This window comes from Scyliorhinus canicula, chromosome 18 (genome assembly GCF_902713615.1).
Source record: "Scyliorhinus canicula chromosome 18, sScyCan1.1, whole genome shotgun sequence".
NCBI classification, from domain to species: domain Eukaryota; kingdom Metazoa; phylum Chordata; class Chondrichthyes; order Carcharhiniformes; family Scyliorhinidae; genus Scyliorhinus; species Scyliorhinus canicula.
Genome location: NC_052163.1, coordinates 75978804 through 76002632, shown reverse-complemented (window position 1 = coordinate 76002632; position 23829 = coordinate 75978804). Strand labels below are relative to the sequence as shown.

At 43.3% G+C, this 23829-nt stretch overlaps 1 protein-coding gene across 1 annotated transcript in view; it reads left to right on the top strand.

Moving 5' to 3' along the window:
• c18h19orf44 (chromosome 18 C19orf44 homolog) overlaps positions 1-18330 on the top strand; it is a 32671-nt gene extending 14341 nt beyond the window's left edge. The window contains 6 exon segments of the mRNA XM_038777555.1: positions 3639-3721; positions 8268-8844; positions 10696-10752; positions 10755-10790; positions 12529-12695; positions 16942-18330. Coding sequence (XP_038633483.1) covers positions 3639-3721; positions 8268-8844; positions 10696-10752; positions 10755-10790; positions 12529-12695; positions 16942-17031 — 1010 coding nt within the window. The 3' untranslated portion in view covers positions 17032-18330.
• Positions 18331-23829: the final 5499 nt, after the last annotated feature.

Below are 23829 nucleotides of genomic sequence, written 5' to 3'. Positions count from 1 at the left end.
ACTAGTTCCCCATGGCGCCAGTGCTAGCCCATTAAGAGATCCTGAATTGCTCCAGGACTGGTGCCGCTTCCATAAATAAACATAAACATAAGAACTAGGAGCAGGAGTAGGCCATCTGGCCCTTCGAACCTGCTCCGCCATTCAATGAGATCATGGCTGATCTTTCGTGGACACTGCTCCACTTTCCGCCCGAGCACCATAACCCTTAATCCCTTTATTCTTCAAAAAACTATCTATCTTATCTTAAAAAACATTTAATGAAGGAGCCTCTACTGCTTCATTGGGCAAGGATTCCATAGATTCACAACCCTTTGGGTGAAGAAGTTTCTCCTAAGCTCAGTCCTAAATCTACTTCCCCTTATTTTGAGGCTATGCTCCCTAGTTCTGCTTTCACCCGCCAGTCTTAGAACACCACCGATTCAGTCCAGGAGTCCAGCACTTAGTCTCTGAAAGAGAGAATCCCGCCCTTAATATTTAAGTAACTTCAGGTTCATCTGGTTCAATCAACAAGGGGCGAGGCCACATTGGATTTGGTACTGGTAATGAACCCGGCCAGGTGTTAGATTTAGATGTAGGTGAGCACTTTGGTGATAGTGTTCACAACTCGTTATGTTTACTTTAGCAATGGGCAGGGATAGGTATATACCGCAGGCAAGATTATAGCTGGGGGAAAGGCAATTATGATGCTATTCGGCAAGATTTAGGATGTATAGAATGGGGAAGGAAACTGCAGGGGATGGGTACAATCGAAATGTGGAGCTTTTTCAAGGAACAGCTACTGCGTGTCCTTGATAAGTATGTACCTGTCAGGCAGGGAGGAAGTTGTTCGAGCAAGGGAACCGTGGTTTACTAAGGAAGTTGAAGCACTTGTCAAGAGGAAGAAGAAGGCTTATGTTAGGATGAGACATGAGGCTCAGTTAGGGCACTTGAGAGTTACAAGTTAGCCAGGAAGGACCTAAAGGGAGAGTTAAGAAGAGCGAGGAGAGGACACGAAAGTCGTTGGCGGATAGGATCAAGGAAAACCCTAAGGCTTTCTATAGGTATATCAGGAACAAAAGATGACTAGAGTAAGATTAGGGCCAATCAAGGATAGTAGTGGAAAGTTGTGTGTGGAATCAGAGGAGATAGGGGAAGCATTAAATGGATATTTTTCATCAGTGTTTACACTGGAGAAAGACAATGTTGTCGAGGAGAACACTCAGGTTCAGTCGACCAGGCTAGATGGAATTGAGGTTCAAAAGGAGGAGGTGTTAGCAATTTTAGAAAATGTCAAATAGATAAGTCCCCTGGGCCAGATGGGATTTATCCTAGGATTCTCTGGGAAGCCAGGGAGGAGATTGCAGAGCCTTTGTCCTTGATCTTTATGTCGTCTTTGTCGACAGGAATAGTGCCGGAAGACTGGGAGGATAGCAAATGTTGTCCCCTTGTTCAAGAAGGGGAGTAGAGACAACCCTGGTAATTATAGACCTGTGAGCCTTACTTCGGTTGTGGGTAAATGTTTGGAAAAGGTTATAAGAGATAAGGTTTAGAATCATCTTGAAAAGAACAAGTTGATTAGCGATAGTCAACACGGTTTGTGAAGGGTAGGTCATGCCTCACAAACCTTATTGAGTTTTTTGAGAAGGTGACCAAACAGGTGGATCAGGGTAAAGCTGTTGATGTGGTGTATATGGATTTCAGTAAGGCGTTTGATAAGGTTCCCCACGGTAGGCTATTGCAGAAAATAGGAAGTATGGAATTGAAGGTGATTTAGCGGTTTGGATCAGTAATGGGCTAGCTGAAAGAAGACAGAGGGTGGTGGTTGATGGCAAATGTTCATCCTGGAGTTCAGTTACTAGTGGTGTACCGCAAGGATCTGTTTTGGGGCCACTGCTGTTTGTCATTTTTATAAATGACCTGGAAGAGGTTGTAGAAGGATGGGTTAGTAAATTTGCAGATGACACGAAGGTCGGTGGAGTTGTGGATAGTGCTGAAGGATGTTATAGGATACAGAGGGACATAGATAAGCTGCAGAGCTGGGCTGAGAGGGTGGCAGATGGAGTTTAATGCGGAAAAGTGTGAGGTGGTTCACTTTGGCAGGAGTAAACAGGAATGCAGAGTACTGGGCTAATGGCAAGATTCTTGGTAGTGTAGATGAACAGAGAGATCTCGGCATCCAGGTACATAAATCCCTGAAAGTTGCCACCCGGTTAATAGGGCTGTTAAGAAGGCATATGGTGTGCTAGCCTTTATAAGCAGGGGGATTGAGTTTCGGAACCAAAGGTCATGCTGCAGCTGAACATAACTCTGGTGCGGCCGCACCTGGAGTACTGCGTGCCAGTTCTGGTCACCACATTATAGGAAGGATGTGGAAGCTTTGGAAGGATTCAGAGGAGATTTACTAGGATGTTGCCTGGTATGGAGGGAAGGTCTTACGAGGAAAGGCTCAGGGAATTGATGTTGTTTTTAGTTAGAGAGGAGAAGGCTGAGAGGTGACTTAATAGAGACATATAAGATAGTCAGAGGTTAGATAGGGTGGACAGTGAGAGTCTTTTTCCTCGGATGGTGATGACCAACACGAGGGGACATAGCTTTTAAATTGAGGGGTGATAGATATAGGACAGATGTCAGAGGCAGTTTCTTTACTCAGAGAGTAGTAGGGGTGTGGAACGCCCTGCCTGCAAACAGTAGTAGACTTGCCAACTTTAAGGGCATTTAAGTGGTCACTGGATAGACATATGGATGAAAATGGAATAGTGTAGGTCAGATAGGCTTCAGAATGGTTTCACAGGTCGGCGCAAACATTGAGGGCCGAAGGGCCCGTACTGCGCTGTAGTGTTCTATGTTCTATGTTCTATGTGTTGCGTACCTGGGTCACGTGTGGCTGGAATTCACCATGCTCTAGCCAAAGGTGTCATGATGACATGTTCATGTAGTCTGAAAGAGAGCAAAGTTTTCCCTTTGTCCAGAATGTTTCTCGAACCCTTTCCTAGTTGGTAACCTAGTTTCCTCCGGTCCCAAATTTCCAGATTGTCTGACAGTTGATTTGAAGCTGTGTTCCTCATCACTGTTGGACACTAACAGGTTCAAAACAGCTTCATCCCCTGCACCGGACTCCTGAATGACTCTGACTCTGTTCTGGACTGATCTGATCTTTCACACATCTTCTCTATTGAGTATTAGTAGCACTCCTGTGTGCTTTACCTGTCATTGTGTCTATGTATTTACATTGTGTATTTATCTATGTCCTATTTTTTATTCGTGTATGGAATGATCAACTTTTCACTGTACCTCGGTTTACCTGACAATAAAACAAATCAAAATCCAATCCACTGCATGATGCGCTTACCTGCTTAATTGGCAGGAAAGCTCTTAATTTTTTTTTTAACTAGGCCATACCTGGCAGATAGTTTGACATTTTATGTAGAAGTCCAATAGATAAGACATCACACACAGGGAGGGACAACAAACTCTGGGCAAGCATTCCCCATTCTAATGGTATCAGTTTCTGCACAAAATGTGTGCTCTCCTACAGTAGTCAAACAGGCACAATTAAATTAGAGATTGTTGTTATACAGGACAGTGATCTTTATTATCAATTACACTGTATAGTTGAAATACTGTGTCATTTTCTAACATTAATTCCATGTCTGATTCAGACTTCAGGCTAAATATCTTGGCTCTGGAAGATTTGGTTCCAACTGTAGAACAGAAAACTACAAAAGAAGCATCAGCCCTGAAGGTAATCGGTTTGTCCAGGTTGAGGTTATTCAGTTTAAATATTCCAACCTGCTTGCCAGCTATCTGGTGTAGAGCCAGTCCCTGGATAAGCTGTTATTTGATTTGAAGTTTTGCAGCAGTAGGCAATCTCCTATTCTTGAATGGATGGGCTGCCAATCTAAGGTATTTTTGGAGTTGGCCCAGAATGAATTTCAATTAAACTGACCTCAGCAATCTTGGTGGGTCAGCACTCAGATTATTGAGCAGGTACGGGTTGTAGACTGCTATCCTTTTAGTCTAGCCAGTGTCTCTGCAAGCCTGCTCTAATGCACATAGAAAATGTAGAAAATAGGAGCAGGAGTAGGCCATTCAGCCATTTGATCCTGCCCCCCCCCCCCCCCTCATATCCTTTGATCCCCTTCGTCTCAGGAGCTATATCTAACTCCTTCTTGAAAACATACAATGTTTTAACCCGAAATGATTTGTGTGGTACTGTAGTAAATTCCACAGATGTACCACTCTAGGTGAAGACATTTCTCCTCATCTCAGTCCTAAGTGGTCTGTCCTTTATCCTCAGACTGTCACCCCCTCCCCGGTTCTAGACATTCCCACCATCGGGAACATCCTTCCTACATCTACTCTGTCTAGTTCTGTTAGAAATTCATAGGTTTTTATGAGATACCCTACTCATTCTTCTGAACTTTTTCCTGCAAATATAATTCCAGCGAATATAATCCTAACCGACTCAATCTCTCCTCATAGACCAGTCCTGCCATCCCAGGAATCAGTCTGGTAGACCTTCAGGGCAGCATGGTGGCGCAGTGGTTAGCACTGCTGCCTCACGGTGCCGAAGTCCCAGGTTTTATCCCGGCTTTGGGTCACTATCCGTGTGGAGTTCACACATTCTCCCCGCGTTTCTGTGGGTTTCGTCCCACAGATGTGCAGGGTAGGTGGAGTGGCCACGCTAAATTGCCCCTTAATTTGGAAAAAATGAATTCCCCTTTGAATGTGATTTGGCTTCGGGTCAAAATTGATTTTGTGGCTTAGGCTTTTGTACAGAGCCCCCACCGTGAGTGTACATACAAATGCCCTGAGCTCGGGTTATTTTCAATTAAACAAGGGTACAAGACAATCCGTTGTCTCTGCTTTTTTTGGAATTTTTTGAGGAAATTACTAGTGCAGTAGATAACGGGGAGCCAATGGATGTGGTATATCTGGATTTCCAGAAAGCCTTTGACAAGGTGCCACACAAAAGGTTGCTGCATAAGATAAAGATGCATGGCATTAAGGGTAAAGTAGTAGCATGGATAGAGGATTGGTTAATTAATAGAAGCAAAGAGTGGGGATTAATGGGTGTTTCTCTGGTTGGCAGTCAGTAGCTAGTGGTGTCCCTCAGGGATCCGTGTTGGGTTCACAATTGTTCACAATTTACATAGATGATTTGGAGTTGGGGACCAAGGGCAATGTGTCCAAGTTTGCAGATGACACTAAGATGAGTTGTAAAGCGAAAAGTGCAGAGGATACTGGAAGTCTGCAGAGGGATTTGGATAGGTTAAGTGAATGGGCTAGGGTCTGGCAGATGGAATACAATGTTGACAAATGTGAGGTTATCCATTTTGGTAGGAATAACAGCAAACGGGATTATTATTTAAATGATAAAATATTAAAGCATGCTGCTGTGCAGAGACCTGGGTGTGCTAGTGCATGAGTCGCAACAAGTTGGTTTACAGGTGCAACAGGTGATTAAGAAGGCAAATGGAATTTTGTCCTTCATTGCTAGAGGGATGGAGTTTAAGACTAGGGAGGTTATGCTGCAATTGTATAAGGTGTTAGTGAGGCCACACCTGGAGTATTGTGTTCAGTTTTGGTCTCCTTACTCGAGAAAGGACGTACTGGCACTGGAGGGTGTGCAGAGGAGATTCACTAGGTTAATTCCAGAGCTGAAGGGGTTGGATTACGAGGAGAGGTTGAGTAGACTGGGACTGTACTCGTTGGAATTTAGAAGGATGAGGGGGGATCTTATAGAATCATATAAAATTATGAAGGGAATAGATAGGATAGATGCGGGCAGGTTGTTTCCACTGGCAGGTGAAAGCAGAACTAGGGGGCATAGCCTCAAAATAAGGGGAAGTAGATTTAGGACTGAATTTAGGAGAAACTTCTTCACCCAAAGGGTTGTGAATCTATGGAATTCCTTGCCCAGTGAAGCAGTTGAGGCTCCTTCATTAAATGTTTTTAAGGTAAAGATAGATAATTTTTTGAAGAATAAAGGGATTAAGGGTTATGGTGTTCGGACCGGAAAGTGGAGCTGAGTCCACAAAAGATCAGCCATGATCTCATTGAATGGTGGAGCAGGCTCGAGGGGCCAGATGGCCTACTCCTGCTCCTAGTTCTTATGTTCTTTTATTTGCCTTCGCATTATGATGCTGACCATTGTTTTAAGGTTGTCTAACAGATGGAGGCAACCTAACAGATAGAAGGGAATAGAGTGTGGGGGGAGGGAGCATAGGGTGTTCTTATGTGTGGATGATTTGTTATTGTATATCACGGACCCACTCTCCATTGTGGGGGAGATAATGGAGTTGCTCAGGAAGTTTGGCTCCTTTTCGGGGTTCAGGCTGAATCTGGGCAAGAGCGAAATATGTTCTGGTGAACCTCGGGAGGGAAGCTGATCTGGAGAGACTGCCGTTTCGTCCACCTAGGGCTAGTTTTGGATATCTGGGAATCCAGATGGCCCATGACTAGGCCTCGCACCATAAACTTAATCTTTCTAGTCTGGTGCATGAAGGCCAATTTGAAAAGTTGTGATGCCATCCCTCTGACCTTAGCGGGAAAGGTGTTGACGGTGATGATGAATATTCACCCGAGGCTTTTGGTTTTGTTCCAGTGTCATATAGAGTTATAAAATGTTCAACTCAAAACTTTCAGTCCTTCATCTCCTTCTTCAGGGAACAGATTACCATCATGGTTGGGGTGGGGGGAGGTGTTTGTCATTTCATATTTTTTATTAAGGTTTTGTTTTCTCTATGGGGAGAACGTGGAGGGAGAGTGGGGGATTGGGTGAGTGTACTTTTGCTATGGTACTGGGTTAGGATTTGTTCTACTGTTTTTTTTGTTATAATTAAAATCTTATTTGAATAATTTAAAAAAAATAAAACCACATCCACTGGCTCCCCCTCCTCAATTCTGTCCGATTCTGCCACTGAGGTGTCAAGCATGATTTCCCTTTTGTAAATCCATACCTACTCTGTCTGATTCTGCCACTGTTTTCCAAGTGCTCTGCTATAAAATCTTTGATAATGGACTCTAGAATTTCCCCCACAACTGACATCAGGCTGACTGGTCTATAATTCCCTGTTTTCTCTTTACCTTGCTTTTTAACTAGTGGGGTTACAATCTGAAGGAACTGTTCCAGAGTCTATAGTGTCTTGGAAGATGATCACCAATGAACCATGTGTGTTATCTGTGGAGTGGCATAGATTGCGGTGTAAGCACATTGGATATTTCCAAAGCAAGTACTTGTAAGGAGAATATAAGGAGGGGGTAAATAGGAAATACGATTGCAGCTGTGAAGCCATTTACCGACACACTACTATATGTACAGAATCATAGAATTATCATTCTGCCATCGTACCTGTGCCAGACCCTTGAAGGGACTATCCTATTAATTCCACTCCCTAGTTCTTTCCTATATTCCATGCAATTCTCTCTGTTCCATCAACATGAAAGAAAACCTGGGGGGGATAAACTGAACCTCCCATGTCAGTTTTGTGTTGGTTACACTGGTCCAGGCTTAGTTTTATTAGGCGAGGTGGTGAAGCATTCTGCCTTTCATTATTTGTGAATGAGGATCTGCAAGTTAAATGTAACTAAATCTGTTCCAATGGTATGTACTATTGTTACTTTTAACATAAACCTAGTTGGTATTTCATGACGTACACCACATAGTCTGACGGTGATTACTTCTCCCCTGTTAAAATAGCAAGGCTTGCAGTGAACATTTTGCAGCAACCAGGATGTTCTGTTCTACCCTGAGTAACACTGCCAGATATAATCACATTCCCATTTGTAGAGAGTGATGGATTGCTTACATGATCCTTGGCGCTAAGCTTGAGAGAAATACCTGGTGAGCATCTGAAAATCGTAACCAGCCAGATGTTAATGTAACTGCATTGCACAATATTCAGGGGATTCGTATGGCAAGCTGCCAACACACAGCAATTATTCTGCATTCATTATGTAAATCAGAGTGAGAGGCCTGGCTGATTTTTAATTTCCCCAATCTGCCCTCCGCCCTAGCCCGGGGCTACTGAGGCCAGTGATAATGTTCCCTGGCTGAGATCAGCTGAAAGCACAGAATGGTAATAATAACCAAGAACTTCCTGGTCTGCATAGCTCATTGGACACTGTACTTACCCACACTGTACTTACCCACCAAATATTGTGAAAGCTATATAAGATGTTATTAAGCTAAGAAAGGGATTGGTATATCTTTTTATGTTGTTAGTTAATTATTTGTTATGCAATGTTTTCTAAGGATTCAGTCTGTTGTTGATTTTTTTTTTAAGAATGAAGAGAGCCAACTCTTTGATGATCAGAACACACAATCTGTTTCTCACATCTCAAGGCCACGTATGGCAAATGAGCTAGTCAGTCAACATACTCAACCTACTACACCTTCAAGAGAAAAGGATGAGAGTGACGTGGAAAGTTATATCATGACAGAAAGTGCTGGAACTGGAAGTGAAATCACAGAACATTTAACTGGAGATTCTAATGTGTCAAGGAAGAAAAAGAACATTCCAGAGAAGCAGCACAAGCAATTAAAAGCTGATGATGAGAGCACTCTGTGTTCCGAATACTCAGAGGACTTTGAAAATTCTAACTCTGAAGTATCAACAGTAAAAATGGACCAGAGTGAATCATGTACTGACCAGTCATCTAAGGAGGAGCTAAGGACTGATTACTCTGCCAACTGCACTTTTAATTCAACATCCTCAACTCCAGACCAGTCAAAGTTGGCAGCAAGCACTAAATCTCACTGTTCAATGAGAAGAAAGCGAGAGCCAGGACTGACTAGAGTGACTGTAAAGGATACAGCAATGCAGACGCAGCCATCTGCATTTACCTACAATTGGCCCAGAGGTTAATTTGTGAATTGTAATACTTATTTGCAATTTCTTCCCCCACTTCCAATCTGCTTTCACCACCTGCTTCTCCCAGTTTTTCTCAGTGAAGGATTTGGGGCAGGATGTGATTTCTGTTTAAGGTGGATAGAAATTAAAAACCCTGGAACATAATCTGCCCCGTTCCATCCAGTTGACAGTCCATACCCAGTGAAACTCCAGAATAGGAATCAAAGTTACAACTGTAATACTTGATTATGAAACAGGTGATTTACCAGCATGCTGTTGAGATTGTCTAAAAACATTCTTTCCCTCTGGTCTGATGACTGGTTATTTGCAACTCCAACAGCCTTGGATGTTGAAATATCCCCCGGAGTACTGTGGAATATTGTATTCACTTCCCCCAAACTTCTTTCTAGATTATTCATTGAGGCTGATTTAATGGAGATGATATGGTTGCTGATGGGTGGAGTGTACTTGGGATAATTATGTTTGATTGTAATATGACTTATGGGGCAGACTTGATGCACAAACTAGAACTTTTCTGATATCACTTCAATGCCTTTGTAAGCTTTCCAATCAAATTCCCATCTCAACCAAATCACTGAAATATTCCAAAACAAACTCACAAATTACATCCCTTGTGACTGTGGTGCATTATCCCTTTTTAACCTGCTACATTTGACAGTCTACCACAACTTTGTCCTCAAACGCCACCCCTTCAATAGAACATAGAACATAGAACATAGAACATAGAACAGTACAGCACAGAACAGGCCCTTCGGCCCTCAATGTTGTGCCGAGCCATGATCACCCCACTTAAACCCACGTAACCCGCAACCCAACAATCCCCCCTTTAACCTTACACTACGGGCAATTTAGCATGGCCAATCCACCTAACCCGCACATCTTTGGACTGTGGGAGGAAACCGGAGCACCCGGAGGAAACCCACGCACACACGGGGAGGACGTGCAGACTCCACACAGACAGTGACCCAGCCGGGAATCGAACCTGGGACCCTGGAGCTGTGAAGCATTGATGCTAACCACCATGCTACCGTGAGGCCCCGAATAGCTGCTCAGTGTGACTGCCCACATGTCATCCCACTCTTATCTAGCCACAATATCTTTAGCAATGGTTTCCCCTCAGGCCCCCTCCTCCTGGTCATTAATCTAGGTAATGTAAGGTCACCATAGTTCCAGATGACCATAGGCTGGGGGGGAGAGCTGACTGGTGGTAATTTAACCTGAGGATCACCACACCTCCGGCGAGGGGCAAGGTTGAGAAGACGGCGAGGATTTCATAAATAACCTCAGCTGGTACGGGAATTGAACCCGCGCTGTTGGCCTTGCTCTGCATCACAAACAGGCTGTCTAGTCAAGTGAGTTAAACCAGCCCCCTGGCCTACATGCTGCTGGTTGGTGATATCATCAGCAGACCCATCCACATATATTCTGGCGAAACACAGCATTACCTCTCTAATATCTTTCTTAACTCCTGAAATGCCTGAATTATTAAACTGCTAATCCAACATGCTAATCCAGCATTCTAGCCCTCTAGATACAAGGCCAGCATTCCATTTGCCGTTGCGATTTATTTTCTGTACCTCTTCATGCCATTTTAAATATCCACTCTGTACTCAAAATGGCACCCTGTAACAGTTAACCTTTCTCATCCTTGGCTTCTTTAATAGGGTGTTGATAAGTTTTGAATTGACCCTTTATTGTTGCATTTAAACAGTTCATTTGAAACTAAATTCACTTCTACAAGGAACAGGCCAATGACTGTACATTGCCTTTGTGTTAAATGCAGCTGTTGGCTAAGTTATCCACTGTATCACAAAATAAACATTCCCTACTCTTTCCACAGAGGAAGGCGTAGCAGTCCTTGGAGCATCTCTTGGAGCTGCGTATATAGATCCCACCCCATTGCCAGTCACGTTATCAGCCCTGAAGCAATGGAAGGTAAACATGTAGCATTTTATTTATCAAGCTGATGCTAAATGAATGCTAAAGAGCTGCCTCCAGCAGATCCAAATTGGAATGGGAATATGGTGCTAGGGGATGTTGAAGCTACTGCATAATAGCGAGTTCTGGACTCGACTTGGGTCATTGAGCTGAACCTGAAGAAAAATAGCAGTCTCTGCACTGGAACCCCATATGAAGGACTGGGGATGGATTAAATTGTTATGTCAGAGCTGGTTTGAACTTTTGGATAAATCACCATAAGATTTCATATAGGATTAAGAGACAGGGACCTGACTAACTTTAAAGTTGAGTAGAATTAACTTTGCATAAAACATTGAATTCAGTTTAAATATGCACTCATCAAGAACCTTGTGATTTAAAACAAATGTGTTGGAGCTGGGACAGTGATCTAGATTAAGTGGATATCAGACCAATAGAACAAAAGACTGCTCTGGGGCAAAGCCCAGAGACTTGGCAGTCTTTTATAGTCTTACTCCAGTACAGAAGGGCTTGACGTTAACCTATATTTACTTCCTTTTGAAATTTAAGGATGATATTCTCACTTTAAAGCTCTTGGGTAATTTTCCTGGATTTTTCAACAGTAAGGCTGTCAAAGAAAATAAATTGCATTTTTATAGTACCTGTCTCAGGATGTCTCAAAGCACCTTGCATACAATGAATTATTTTAAAATGCAATCATCTGGTATGTAGGTGAATTCAGGAACAGTTCCACAAACCACAGAGATGAATGACTTGCTGTTTTTAGTGTTTTAGTTGACTCTACAAAAACTGTTCTCTTCAAAACCAACTTTAGTGTGAACAGATCATATTCCAATTAATAGGGCGGCACATGGCACAGTGGTTAGTACTGGGACTACGGCGCTGAGGACCCGGGTTCAAATCCCGGCCTTGGGTCACTGTCTGTGTGGAGTTTGCACATTCTCCCCGTGTCTGCGTGGGTTTCACCCCCACAACCCAAAGATTGCAGGTTAGGTGGATTGGCCACGCTAAATTGACCCTTAATTGGGGGGGGGGGAAATTGGGTACTCTAAATTTTAAAAAATATATTTAAATTAAATGTGTCTCGACACTGTGAATGGGGAGGGGAGCCTATAGTTTGGACTTTGGTTCTGACTATTAGGGTAGTTCATATTTAAATGACAATTAAATCAAATGATGAAATTCTCTAACACATTTCTAATTTCTCAAAAATGGTATAATCAACAATCCTGCCGATATTAGGAGGGCTAGTGCAGTAAATTAAATGTGAAGGGGAGAGAGTGGATTGCTAAAGTTGAGATATGAATTTGAGGTTCTGCTCGCCGCTCATGTGGAGCACCTATTAGAGGTCACTGTGGCTAATTACTGATTTTAGTCAATCAAATCGCACAGCAAATGGAGCACCCAGTCCTCTGATCTGCACTCGAGCGAGACTTGACACTGGGAACAGAGACTCAAAATTTTGGCCTGTCTTGTTAAACAACATAATTAAATTTCTGCATTGATCAAACCCAGAGCATTCCTGACTTCAGCCGGCCGCTGGTTGTAGGGGTGGGGTAGGGAAGAGGGAGGTTTTGGTCCTGTCATCTTGTGCCTTAAATAAACATGGACAAATACAATAAAATTAACTGTGCTGTAAATGAAACCTACCTTTCCCAAGGTGTGCCATGATTGCCAATCTTTCTTCAGCAGTACAGTGTGGTACTCATTACTTCCTTTGCTTGTCAATCCACAGCACTGACAGCATACAATCCTGCCAGCTTTGTTCTGAATGACATGCTGAAACAGCAGCTCACTCTGATTCGCCAGTTTGTGCAAGTCAGCCGGCATCTCTACTTATCTGTTGTGGCTTCAATAGAACAAGACAACTACCATTACACAACCTTGGAAGAAACTAAAGAGGTAACTAAACAGTGTGTGCAGTAGGACTTTACAGTTTGCTCTCCCCCCCCCCCCCCCCTCCCAATTGGGAGGTCAATTGAATTGATGAGAACTTTCATTTGTATACTGTTAATGTCGTTGTAAAAATCCTTGAGTAAGTTGCACCTTGTCGAGTGAGGTGTAATTGAGTTTTTAATAGTTCTAACTTCATATCTGCTGCTAAACATCCTCATTCACCCTGAAAAGTTATATTACTTGTATATTTGTGGAACATCAAATTTCTCCATTCTGAACAACTTTTTAAAAAGTTTGTTTACATTTTAGTTTCACTTCTACCTCAGTTCAGTCATTTATTTTATATCTGAAAATTTAAATTAAAAATGGGGGATAATCATAACTTTCTGGTTTGCTGTGTGTGAATATTTCAATGCGATTGGCTTTTCTTTGTAAATATTTTTATTTGAATTTTCCCCTTTTTCTTTGAAACAAAATACACCCATACAACTGGTACAGTACAGCATAATCATATCACCGTATAGAAAGAAAAATATATTGAATCATCTAACCCAACGATTTGACATAAAAGAATCAAAGGATGAAGAGAAAACGAATAAAATAAAAATAGAGGGAGAATGGACACACATGCACCCTCGAGTATAGTACATTAGAGATAGTACTGCATATTCTATGGAAAACCATGTAAAAATAAATCTAACACCGCTTAACCTGTATATTTAGGATAGGGGCCTCATACATTTTGGAATAAGTCCGACTTGGATCGATGTATGCAAGTTAGAAATTCCATTGGAATGCACTCTATAATAATTTTGTGCCAACTATGTACAAAAGGTGACTTGTCAATGATCCAAGAATATGAAATATTTTCATGCTGCGAATGATAGAATATTATACAACTGTTACTCGTTATCACCAATTTATACGTTTATCTGGAAGCCCCAGAATCCAAAACACCGGATCCATCTCCAAGGTCATGTCAAACATTTATACCTCACCAATAGTTTTTTTTATTTTGACACAAGACCAGACACGATGAGTATAGTCCCCTATTGCAATTCTACGTTTTTGGCACAGTGGAGATATGGCGGGTTCCATGTTGGGTCTTAAAACTTGGTGTAATATGCAAACGATGTAGCATTTTTAGTTGAATCGCCTTTGCTGTATTACAGACAGAAATTTTATTTGCATTCTCCCAGATATTCCACCAGGTCTCTTCAACAATATTCACTGTACGAACCCTTTCCCAAATTTGCTGTACCTATTGAATATTTATATTGAATCAAAAGTGTCATAAAACCTACTAATGAACTGTTTTAGATCTGTGAGCAGTAATATATTTTCTACCGGGGTGATACTGGGATTAAGATTTTTAAAAAATTTTTTAAATATAAATTTAAAGTGTCCAATTCATATTTTTTTCCAATTAAGGGGCAATTTACCATCGCCAATCCACCAACCCTGCACATCTTTGGGTTGTGGGGGTTGATGTGACCATCAATTCACTAGACACACGATTGGAAGTAAACTGTGGTTTTAATAGTCTTACAACTAAGCCAGCCTGCGACCAGAGGAACTGAGAGCAGGCTTATGGCTGCAGTACTTTATACTTCCGGTTAGTGGGAGGAGCCATGGGCGGAGCCACGGGTGGAGCCCAGTACAAACTCCTCATCTCCCCCTATGGACAGAGCCGTGCAACGGCTCACATACAGAGCCCACAAGGACACAATACAACACAAGGCAATACAGTGTGAATTACGATGCATATAATTCACCACAGGGGTGAAACCCACATAGACACAAGGACACTGGGATTAAGATGCCAAGTTATTTTATTAAGAATAATGTCTCAAAATTGTAAATATCTAAATAAAGTATGTCTGGGGATATCACATTGCTTAAATAATTTTTATTCAAATTTTTCAACAACAAATTTTCTCCCAACAATAAAATAAACAAGGTATAGAAATAAACAGAAAGAAGGACCCCCCCCCCCAATACAAAGCAATAAATTAATAACAGTACAAAAAAGAAGAAAGTAGCAAACAAACAGTCGCAAAAACAAACCCCCTTAACAGACCCCCCCCCCGGGTTGCTGCTGAGATTGACCACCCTCTAACCCTCTGCCAGAAAATCGAGAAAGGGCTGCCACCGCCGGAAGAACCCTTGTTTCCAATTAAGGGGCAATTTAGCGTGGCTAATTCAGCTACCCTGCACATCTTTTTGGTTTGTGGGGGTGAGACCCACACAGTAACGGGGAGAACGTGCAAACACCACACGGACAGTGGCCCAGGGCAGGGATCGAACCCGGATCCTTGGTGCAGTGAGGCAGCAGTGCTAACCACTGTGCCACCCTGCCACCCTTTCTTGACTTTGTTCATGAATTCCGGCCTTTTATAATCCCAGTCTGGTCTCCCTGGATAATCAAAGGAAGAATTATTTCCAGACACAATGCCTGTATTTGAGAAAGTAATTTCAGATCTACATTTAAAAGCGAAATTGGTCTATAGGAGGCACAATCTTTTGGACTTTTACCTGTCTTCAAAACTAAAGAAATATTTCCTGCTCCAAGACTGAGGTAGCTGTCCACTTCAAATGAATGGTTATACATATCAATCATAGGTTCTATCAGCATATCTTTGAGTTCCTTATAAAATTCACTTCCAAAACAACCAGGTCTTGGAGCCTTACCAGGTTTCAGGCTGGCCACAGAATCCAGGATAATGACATGCATTTATACAACATTTCCAACATCAAAAAGCTGCCCAAAGCACTTCAGAGTGGTAATCAAAGTATAGCGACAGAGCCAAGAGGAGAACAAAGAATAAAGAAAATTACAGCACTGGAGCAGGCCCTTCGGCCTGCCAAGCCTGCACCGACCATTCTGCCCGTCTGAACTAAAAACCCCTGCCCTTCCAGGGACCATATCCCTCTATTCCCATCCTTTTCATGTATTTGTCAAGACTCCCCTTAAAAGTCACTATCGTATCTGCTTGCACTACCTCCACCGGCAGCGAGTTCCAGGCTCCCACCACCCTCTGTGTAAAAAGAATTGCCTCATACATCTCCTTTAAACCTTGTGCCTCGCACTTGAAACCTATGCCCCCTAGTAATTGACTCTTCCACCCTGGGAAAAAGCTTCTGACTATCCACTCTGTCCATGCCCCTCATAATCTTGTAGACTTCTATTAGGTCGCCTGGATAATATCAGAAGGTATTATGGAGGAGGTTTCAAATTAAGGAGGTGTTAAATAAGGAGTGGAAAGGGAGTGGGAGGAGGCGTAAGGAAGACAGTTGGAATTTTGGTGTCTAGACAGCTGATTCTGAAACTGCTTTTCAACGCATCCTTAGTGAGAAGGATGACATGCAGAGATTGGCATGAAGACTCACATTTACATTGCACCTTTTATGACATCGGGAAGACCCAAGCATTTTACAGCCAATGAAGTACTTCTGAAGTGTAGTTAGTTACTGTTGTTGTGTAGGAAATGTGAAAACCAATTTGAGAAATGCAAGGCCCAGAAACGGATAATGCAGCAATACCAGTGGTAAATACTGACCAGAATAGCAGGGAAAGCTTCCCTGCTATTCTTTGCAATAGTGACATAGGATCTTTTGCATTGACCAGAGAGGGCAGGCTTGAGCCTCTGTTGAACATCTGATCTGAAAGACAGCACCTACGATAGTGCACTATGTAGTTCTGCACTGGAGTGCTAGCTTAGACTTTATGCTTCAGTCTCTTTCGAGGCAATTGAACCCACAGCCTTTTGACTCAGAGATGTGAATGCTACCAACTTAAAATATTATGCGTAGATGAGGGCAATGTTTTTGTTTATCTACGCTCATTAAGGGGCGGCATGGTGGCGCAGTGGTTAGCACTGCTGCCTCACACACCAGGGACCCAGGTTTAATTCCGGCCTCAGATGCTGTCTGTGGAGTTTGCACTTTGTCCCCATGTCTGCGTGGGTTTCCACCGATGCTCCGGTTTTCTCTCGCAGTCCAAAGATGTGCGGGTTAGGTGAATTGGTCATGCTAAATCGCCCGTAGTGTCCAAATGTTAGCTGCGGTTATTGGGTTTCAGGGAAGGGTGCGGAAGTGGGCCTAGTTGGGGTCCTTTTTTCAGAGGGTTGGTGTAGACTCAATGGGTCAAATGGCCTCCTTCTACACCGTAGGGATTCTATGATTCTAAGGTGGAGAGTCACCAATTGTTGCATCTGTGCCAAGTTGACCTTTGTACCTATTTTGTGTCCAGTTTATCAGACGTCGTAGGTCGCCACCACTTACCTTGGATCAGGCCCTGGAAGAAGTGCACCAAGAAATGAAGGAATATCACTGCATATGACTGTTACCAAGACAGGGAAGTAAACCTTGCAATGTTAATGATGAAGAGAAGAGCAACTTCTGCTAAGACTGGTGGCTCCTGTCAATGTTACCAGCATTGTCCTGCTCACTTGTCAACACAGCTTTTCAAACTGATCTGTGTTTTTTTGAGTAGTTTGATTCTGCAGTTCGGAAACTCGTGTATTATTGGTACTCATTACAAGAAAGCAGATATGAATGAGAAATATAAAAATCTCAGACTGTAAAAATAGATTGATTACCCATTGCTGATTGCAGTGTTCGATAGAATCTGCAGTATTTTTTTCATCAACAATGTCAGTGCTTTCAAAATGTTATTTATATATTGTAACCCAATCCCTTTGAAGTTGGTCAGTAAGAAACAATTTAAATTTTTTTCAGTGTCTCAATGCTTCACAACCAATGCATTCCTTTTAAACTGAAGTCACCTTTGTGAATGTGGTAGCCAATTTCTACACAAGGCCCTACATAACTAGCCAGTTTATCTCTTTTAATGATGCTGGTTGAAAGAAGAACTTCACCTGGAATGTAAATGTCACCACAGTCCCAGAGGTCCATCGGCTCCCTTTTGAGAGCAGACTGGTGGTGATTTGACCCGAGGGTCACCACACCTCTAGCGAGGAGCAGGGTTGAGAAGGCATGGCCTTCATCCCGATACGGGGACTGATCGCAAACCAGCCATCCAACCAACTGAGCTAAGCAACCCCCACTTCAGCTCTTCAGATAGTGCTTGGATTTTATATGCATCCACCCAACAGGCAGATGGGGCCTTGGTTTGAAATGTTGTCTAAAAGTTGAACCTTTGACAGTACAACGCTCCTTCAGTATTACATTTGTGTCATTGTGGGTGATGTGCTCAGGCACCTCGGGTGGAACTTCAAATTCAGTATTCTTATGTGGGTGAGTATTATTGACTGAGCCAAGCTTACAGTTGAAATTCCACATTCAATTCTTATTTGTCAATAAAACTAATGTCTGTAGTTAACAACACCACTGGAGACCGACAAAGCTAAGTATCTCTGAACAAAATGTGCTTGTTTGAATTTCTTTTCCAGACCAGACAAATCATTGTATTATACTTTACATCTTGGGTAATGGTAAGTGCTCAACCTATTGTGTTCTAGGATTTGTTACAATCCCTGTAGAGACTGATTACTTTAAAGAAATTCAAACTCCAGTTAACAGCTGAACGGATAACACAAGATTTCACGTTTTAAGACGTCTACTGTAACAAATAGATTAAAAGCACAATTTAATAAACTTTATCTTTGTAGGCAACTTATACTTGAACACAGAACAGAACTTCTAACACAACCACGAAAATACACTTCACAGGTAAACTTTACATGGTCATTTGGGTAGACATTCAATTTTCCTGGAACAAGTCCCAAATGATTCTTGGCCCCAGTGATAACTCGGCCTCATAACTTCTAAGCAAGTAACCAACAGTCTTTTGCGATGAGAGTATTGCTCAGATCCTCTAATGCAATGTAGCCGAATCTTCTAGCTTTGTTTTAACTCCTCATGTACTTGATCTTTGAAATCAGAGTTTCCACCCACATCTTAGAACTAAACTGACAGTTTAAAGCACAACTGTTTACAATCCTACATTATCCACACTTCTTGGGGTCTCCCACTCTATCCAACATTAGCACAAAGGCTGCTGCTATTGTTTCCAAGTGAAAGATATTTATAACTTCTTCCCAGTAAAACAGTCGGGGCTCCTTTTCAAACCACCTGGGCTTGCTGTCTGGTGAACTTCAGAGCAAGCCACATCACACAATTGTTATGGTGTAGAAGGAGGCCATTTGGCCCATCATGCCTACACCAGCTCACCAAACGAACATCATAATTTAGTGCCATTTCCTTGCCTTTTCCCCATACCCCTGCACATTGTTTCTATTCAGTTAATCATCTCATGCTTTCTTCAATGTTCCAGGCAGTGCATTCCAGACCTGAACCACTTGTTGTGTGAAAAAGCTTTTCCTCACATCATATTGCTTCTTTTGCAAATCACTTTAAATCTGTGCAGTCTCATTCTTGATCCTTCTGTGAATGGGAACAGTTTCTCCCTATCTACTCTGTCCAGCCCCCTCGTGATTTTGAACATTTCTATCAAATTTCCTCCTAGTATTTTTCCCTCTAAGGAGAACAGTCCTGACCTTTCCTATCTCACCTTATAACTGAAGTTGCTCATCCCTGGAACCATTATTCTTGTAAACCTCTTCCGCGCACTCTCCAATACGTTCACATAGCTGCTAGACTGGGACTGCAGCAGGTGGTGAGGGAACTAACAAGAGGGAAAAGCATACTTGACCAACCTGCCTGCTGCAGATGACAGTACCGGTAGAAGTGACCACTGTACAGTCCATGTGGAGACAAAGTCCTGTCTTCACATTCAGTATCCCCTCCATTGTGTTGTGTGGCACTACCACCATGCTAATTGGGATAGACTTTGAACAGATCTAGCAACTCAAGACTGGACATCCATGAGGCGCTGTGGGCCATAAGCAACAAAATTATATTCAACCACAATCTGCAACCTCACGGCCTGGCGTATCCCCCACTCTACCATTACCACCAAGCCAGGGATTCAACCCTGGTTCAATGAAAAGTGCAGGAAGGTATGCCAGGAGCAATACCAGGCATACCTAAAAATGTGGTGTCAATCGGATGAAGCTATAACACAGGATTACTATGTGCCAAACAACATTATCAGTAAATAATAGACAGAGCTAAGCAATTCCATAATGAACAGATCCGATCTCAGCTCTGCAGCCCTGCCACATCCAGCCGTGAATGGTGGTGGACAATTAAACAACTCACTGGAGGAAGAGACTCCACAAATGTCCCCATCCTCAATGATGGAGGAGCTCAGCACATATGTGCAAAAGACAAGGCTGAGGCATTCGCTACAATCTTCAGCCATGGGCAACACAGTGGTGCACTGATTAGCTACCACATGACGCTGAGGACTTGGGTTCGATCCCGGCCTTGGGTCACTGCCCCAATGTCTGCGTGGGTCTCACCCCCACAGCCCAAAAAGATGTGCAGGGTGGGGGAATTGGCCAGTGAATGAACCCTCTTGGTCTCCTCCAGATGTCCCAGCATAACAGGCGTCAGTCTTCAGTCAATATGATTGACTCCACGTGGTATCAAGAAAAGGCTGAAGGCACTGGATACTGCAAAGGCATGGGCCCTGACAAATTCTGGCAATAGTATTAAAGATGTGCTCCAGAACCTGCTGAACCCCTAGCCAAGGTGTTCCAGTGCAGCTACAACACTGGCATCTACCCGGCAATGTGGAAAATTACCTAGGTGTGTCCTGCACACAAGAAACAGGACAAATTAAACCCAGTCAATTACCACCCAATCAGACTACTCTCCATCATCAGCAATGTGATGGAAGGAGTCATCAACAGTGCTGTCAGCGACACTTACTCCGCAGTAGCCTACACACGGACACTCAGTTTCTGTTCCGCCAGGGTCACTTGGCTGCTGACCTCATTACCTTGGTTACAACATGGACAAAAGAGCTGAATGTCAGAGGTGAGGTGGATGCATGCAGCTCCAACAACACTCGAGAAGCTCGACACCATCCAGGACAAAGCAGCCAGCTTGATTGCTACCCCTTCCACAAATGTTCAAACCCTCCATCACCAATGAACAGTGGTAGCCATGTGTACCATCTACAAGATGCACTGCAGTAACTCGCCAATGTTCCTAGCACCTTCCAAACCCATGACCACTACCATCGAGAAGGACAAGAGCAGCAGATACCTGGGAACCCCACTACCTGGAGATTCTCCTCCAAGTCACTCACCACCCTGACTTGCAAATATATCACCGTTCCTTCACTGTCACTAGGCAAAATACTGGAACTCCCTAACACAGTCGGTCTACCTGCACCTTGGAGACTGCAGTAGTTCAAGAAGGCAACTCACCACCATCTTCTGAAGACCAACTAGGTATGGACAATAAATGCTGGCCAATCCAGCAGTTGATGTGGTGTATATGGATTTCAGTAAAGCGTTTGATAAGGTTCCCCACGGTCGGCTATTGCAGAAAATACGGAGGCTGGGGATTGAGGGTGATTTAGAGATGTGGATCAGAAATTGGCTAGTTGAAAGAAGACGGAGAGTGGTGGTTGATGGGAAATGTTCAGAATGGAGTTCAGTTACGAGTGGCGTACCACAAGGATCTGTTCTGGGGCCGTTGCTGTTTGTCATTTTATAAATGACCTAGAGGAGGGCGCAGAAGGATGGGTGAGTAAATTTGCAGACGACACTAAAGTCGGTGGAGTTGTAGACAGTGCGGAAGGATGTTGCAGGTTACAGAGGGACATAGATAAGCTGCAGAGCTGGGCTGAGAGGTGGCAAATGGAGTTTAATGTGGAGAAGTGTGAGGTGGTTCACTTTGGAAAGAATAACAGGAATGCGGAATATTTGGCTAATGGTAAAATTCTTGGTAGTGTGGATGAGCAGAGGGATCTCGGTGTCCATGTACATAGATCCCTGAAAGTTGCCACCCAGGTTGATAGGGTTGTGAAGAAGGCCTATGGTGTGATGGCCTTTATTGGTAGAGGGATTGAGTTCCGGAGCCATGAGGTCATGTTGCAGTTGTACAAAACTCTAGTACGGCCGCATTTGGAGTATTGCGTACAGTTCTGGTCGCCTCATTATAGGAAGGACGTGGAAGCTTTGGAACGGGTGCAGAGGAGATTTACCAGGATGTTGCCTGGTATGGAGGGAAAATATTATGAGGAAAGGCTGATGGACTTGAGGTTGTTTTCGTTAGAGAGAAGAAGGTTAAGAGGTGACCTAATAGAGGCATACAAAATGATCAGAGGGTTAGATAGGGTGGACAGCGAGAGCCTTCTCCCGCGGATGGAGGTGGCTAGCACGAGGGGACATAGCCTTAAATTGAGGGGTAATAGATATAGGACAGAGGTCAGAGGTGGGTTTTTTACGCAAAGAGTGGTGAGGCCGTGGAATGCCCTACCTGCAACAGTAGTGAACTCGCCAACATTGAGGGCATTTAAAAGTTTATTGGATAAGCATATGGATGATAAGGGCATAGTGTAGGTTAGATGGCCTTTAGTTTTTTTTCCATGTCGGTGCAACATTGAGGGCCGAAGGGCCTGTACTGCGCTGTATCGTTCTATGTTCTATGTAATCCAGCGACGCCCGCTCCTGTAAATGATTTTTTTTTTTTTAAATCCTTACTATAGTGTGGCCCCAGAACTGTACACACTTTTCCAACTGGGGTCTAACAAGTGCCACGTATAAGTTTAGCATAAGCTCCTTGTTCTTGTGCTCTATGTCCCTATTAGTACAGCTTTATTGACTGCTCTCTACTGTCCTGCCACTTCACTGATCTATGCACATTTTCACCCAGGTCACTCTGCTCCTGCACCTTTGCCCCGTATTTTATATTGAGTCTCCATGTTCTTCCTACCAAAATGCATCATCTCACACGTCTCTGCATTGAACATCATTTGCCATTTACTTACCCATTCCACCAACTTGTCTATGTCATTTTGAAATTCTCCATTGTCCTCTTCACAGTTTACAGTACTTCCAAATTTTGTGTCATCCGCAAACTTTGAAATTGTCCCCTGCACACCAAGACCTAGATCATTAACCTACATTGTCATGGCACCCTGGGCTAGTGCGCACAGAGTTGCAACACAAGTGAAATTAGGTATTATTTTAAATTCCTGAGATTCTTGGCTGAGCCCAATAAACTGCAGTCACCAGGTTTGTAACTTTAACACAACTAACCTTTTATTATGTACTGTATTATAATTAAACTGACAGAAAAATGTAGCTGACTATCTAATACCCTTTTCCCAACTCCTCACCTTTTTTTAGAAAATATTTTATTGAGGCATTTATAATTTTAACAATTTTAAACATCAAATTTCAATAAAAACAAAACCACAATAATATACCCCAAAAATCCCCCTGGGCATAAACCCCATGGCTTGGCTTACACAAACAGTGCCACCTTCCCCAACCATGTTCCATGCCCCCTCCCCCCCCCCCCCCCCCCCCCCCTCCCCTGCTGACAGTTTAATTCTTCTCGAAGAAATCGATGAATGGCTGCCACCTCCAAGCAAACCCCTGCATCGAATCCCTCAAGGCAAATTAAATTTTTTCGAGTTTGAGAAACCCACTCGCTAACCCACATCCCCAACTTCGGAGGTTCCGAGTCCCTCCATCCTAGTAAGATCTGTCTCCGGGCCACCAGGGAGGCAAAGGCCAAGACTTAGGCCTCTCACGCCCCCTGGGTTCCCGGGTCCTCCGACACATTGAAGATCGCCACCACTGGGCTCGGCACCACACCCATTTGTAATACCTCTGAAATGCCTCCTCACCTTCTAACTACCCCCTCTCTATATATACACACACACACACACACACACACACACAGACAACACAGAGGGGGGAGAATGATATAATCTTTATTATTGTGAAAATCCCCTAGTCGCCTCACTCCAGTGCCTGTTCGGGTACACAGAGGGAGAATTCGGAATGTCCAATTCACCTAACAAGCACGTCTTTTAGCACTTGTGGGAGAAAAACCGGAGCACCTGGAGGAAAGCCTCTCAGACATGTGGAGAACGTGCAGACTCCGCACAGACAATGACCCAAGCGGGAATCAAACCCGGGACCCTGGAGCTGTGAAGCAACAGTGCTAACCACTGTGCTGCTGTGCTTCCCTGATTGGGAGTTAAGGAAGATATTACGGTAATAAAAATAAAAGGATAATTGATGCA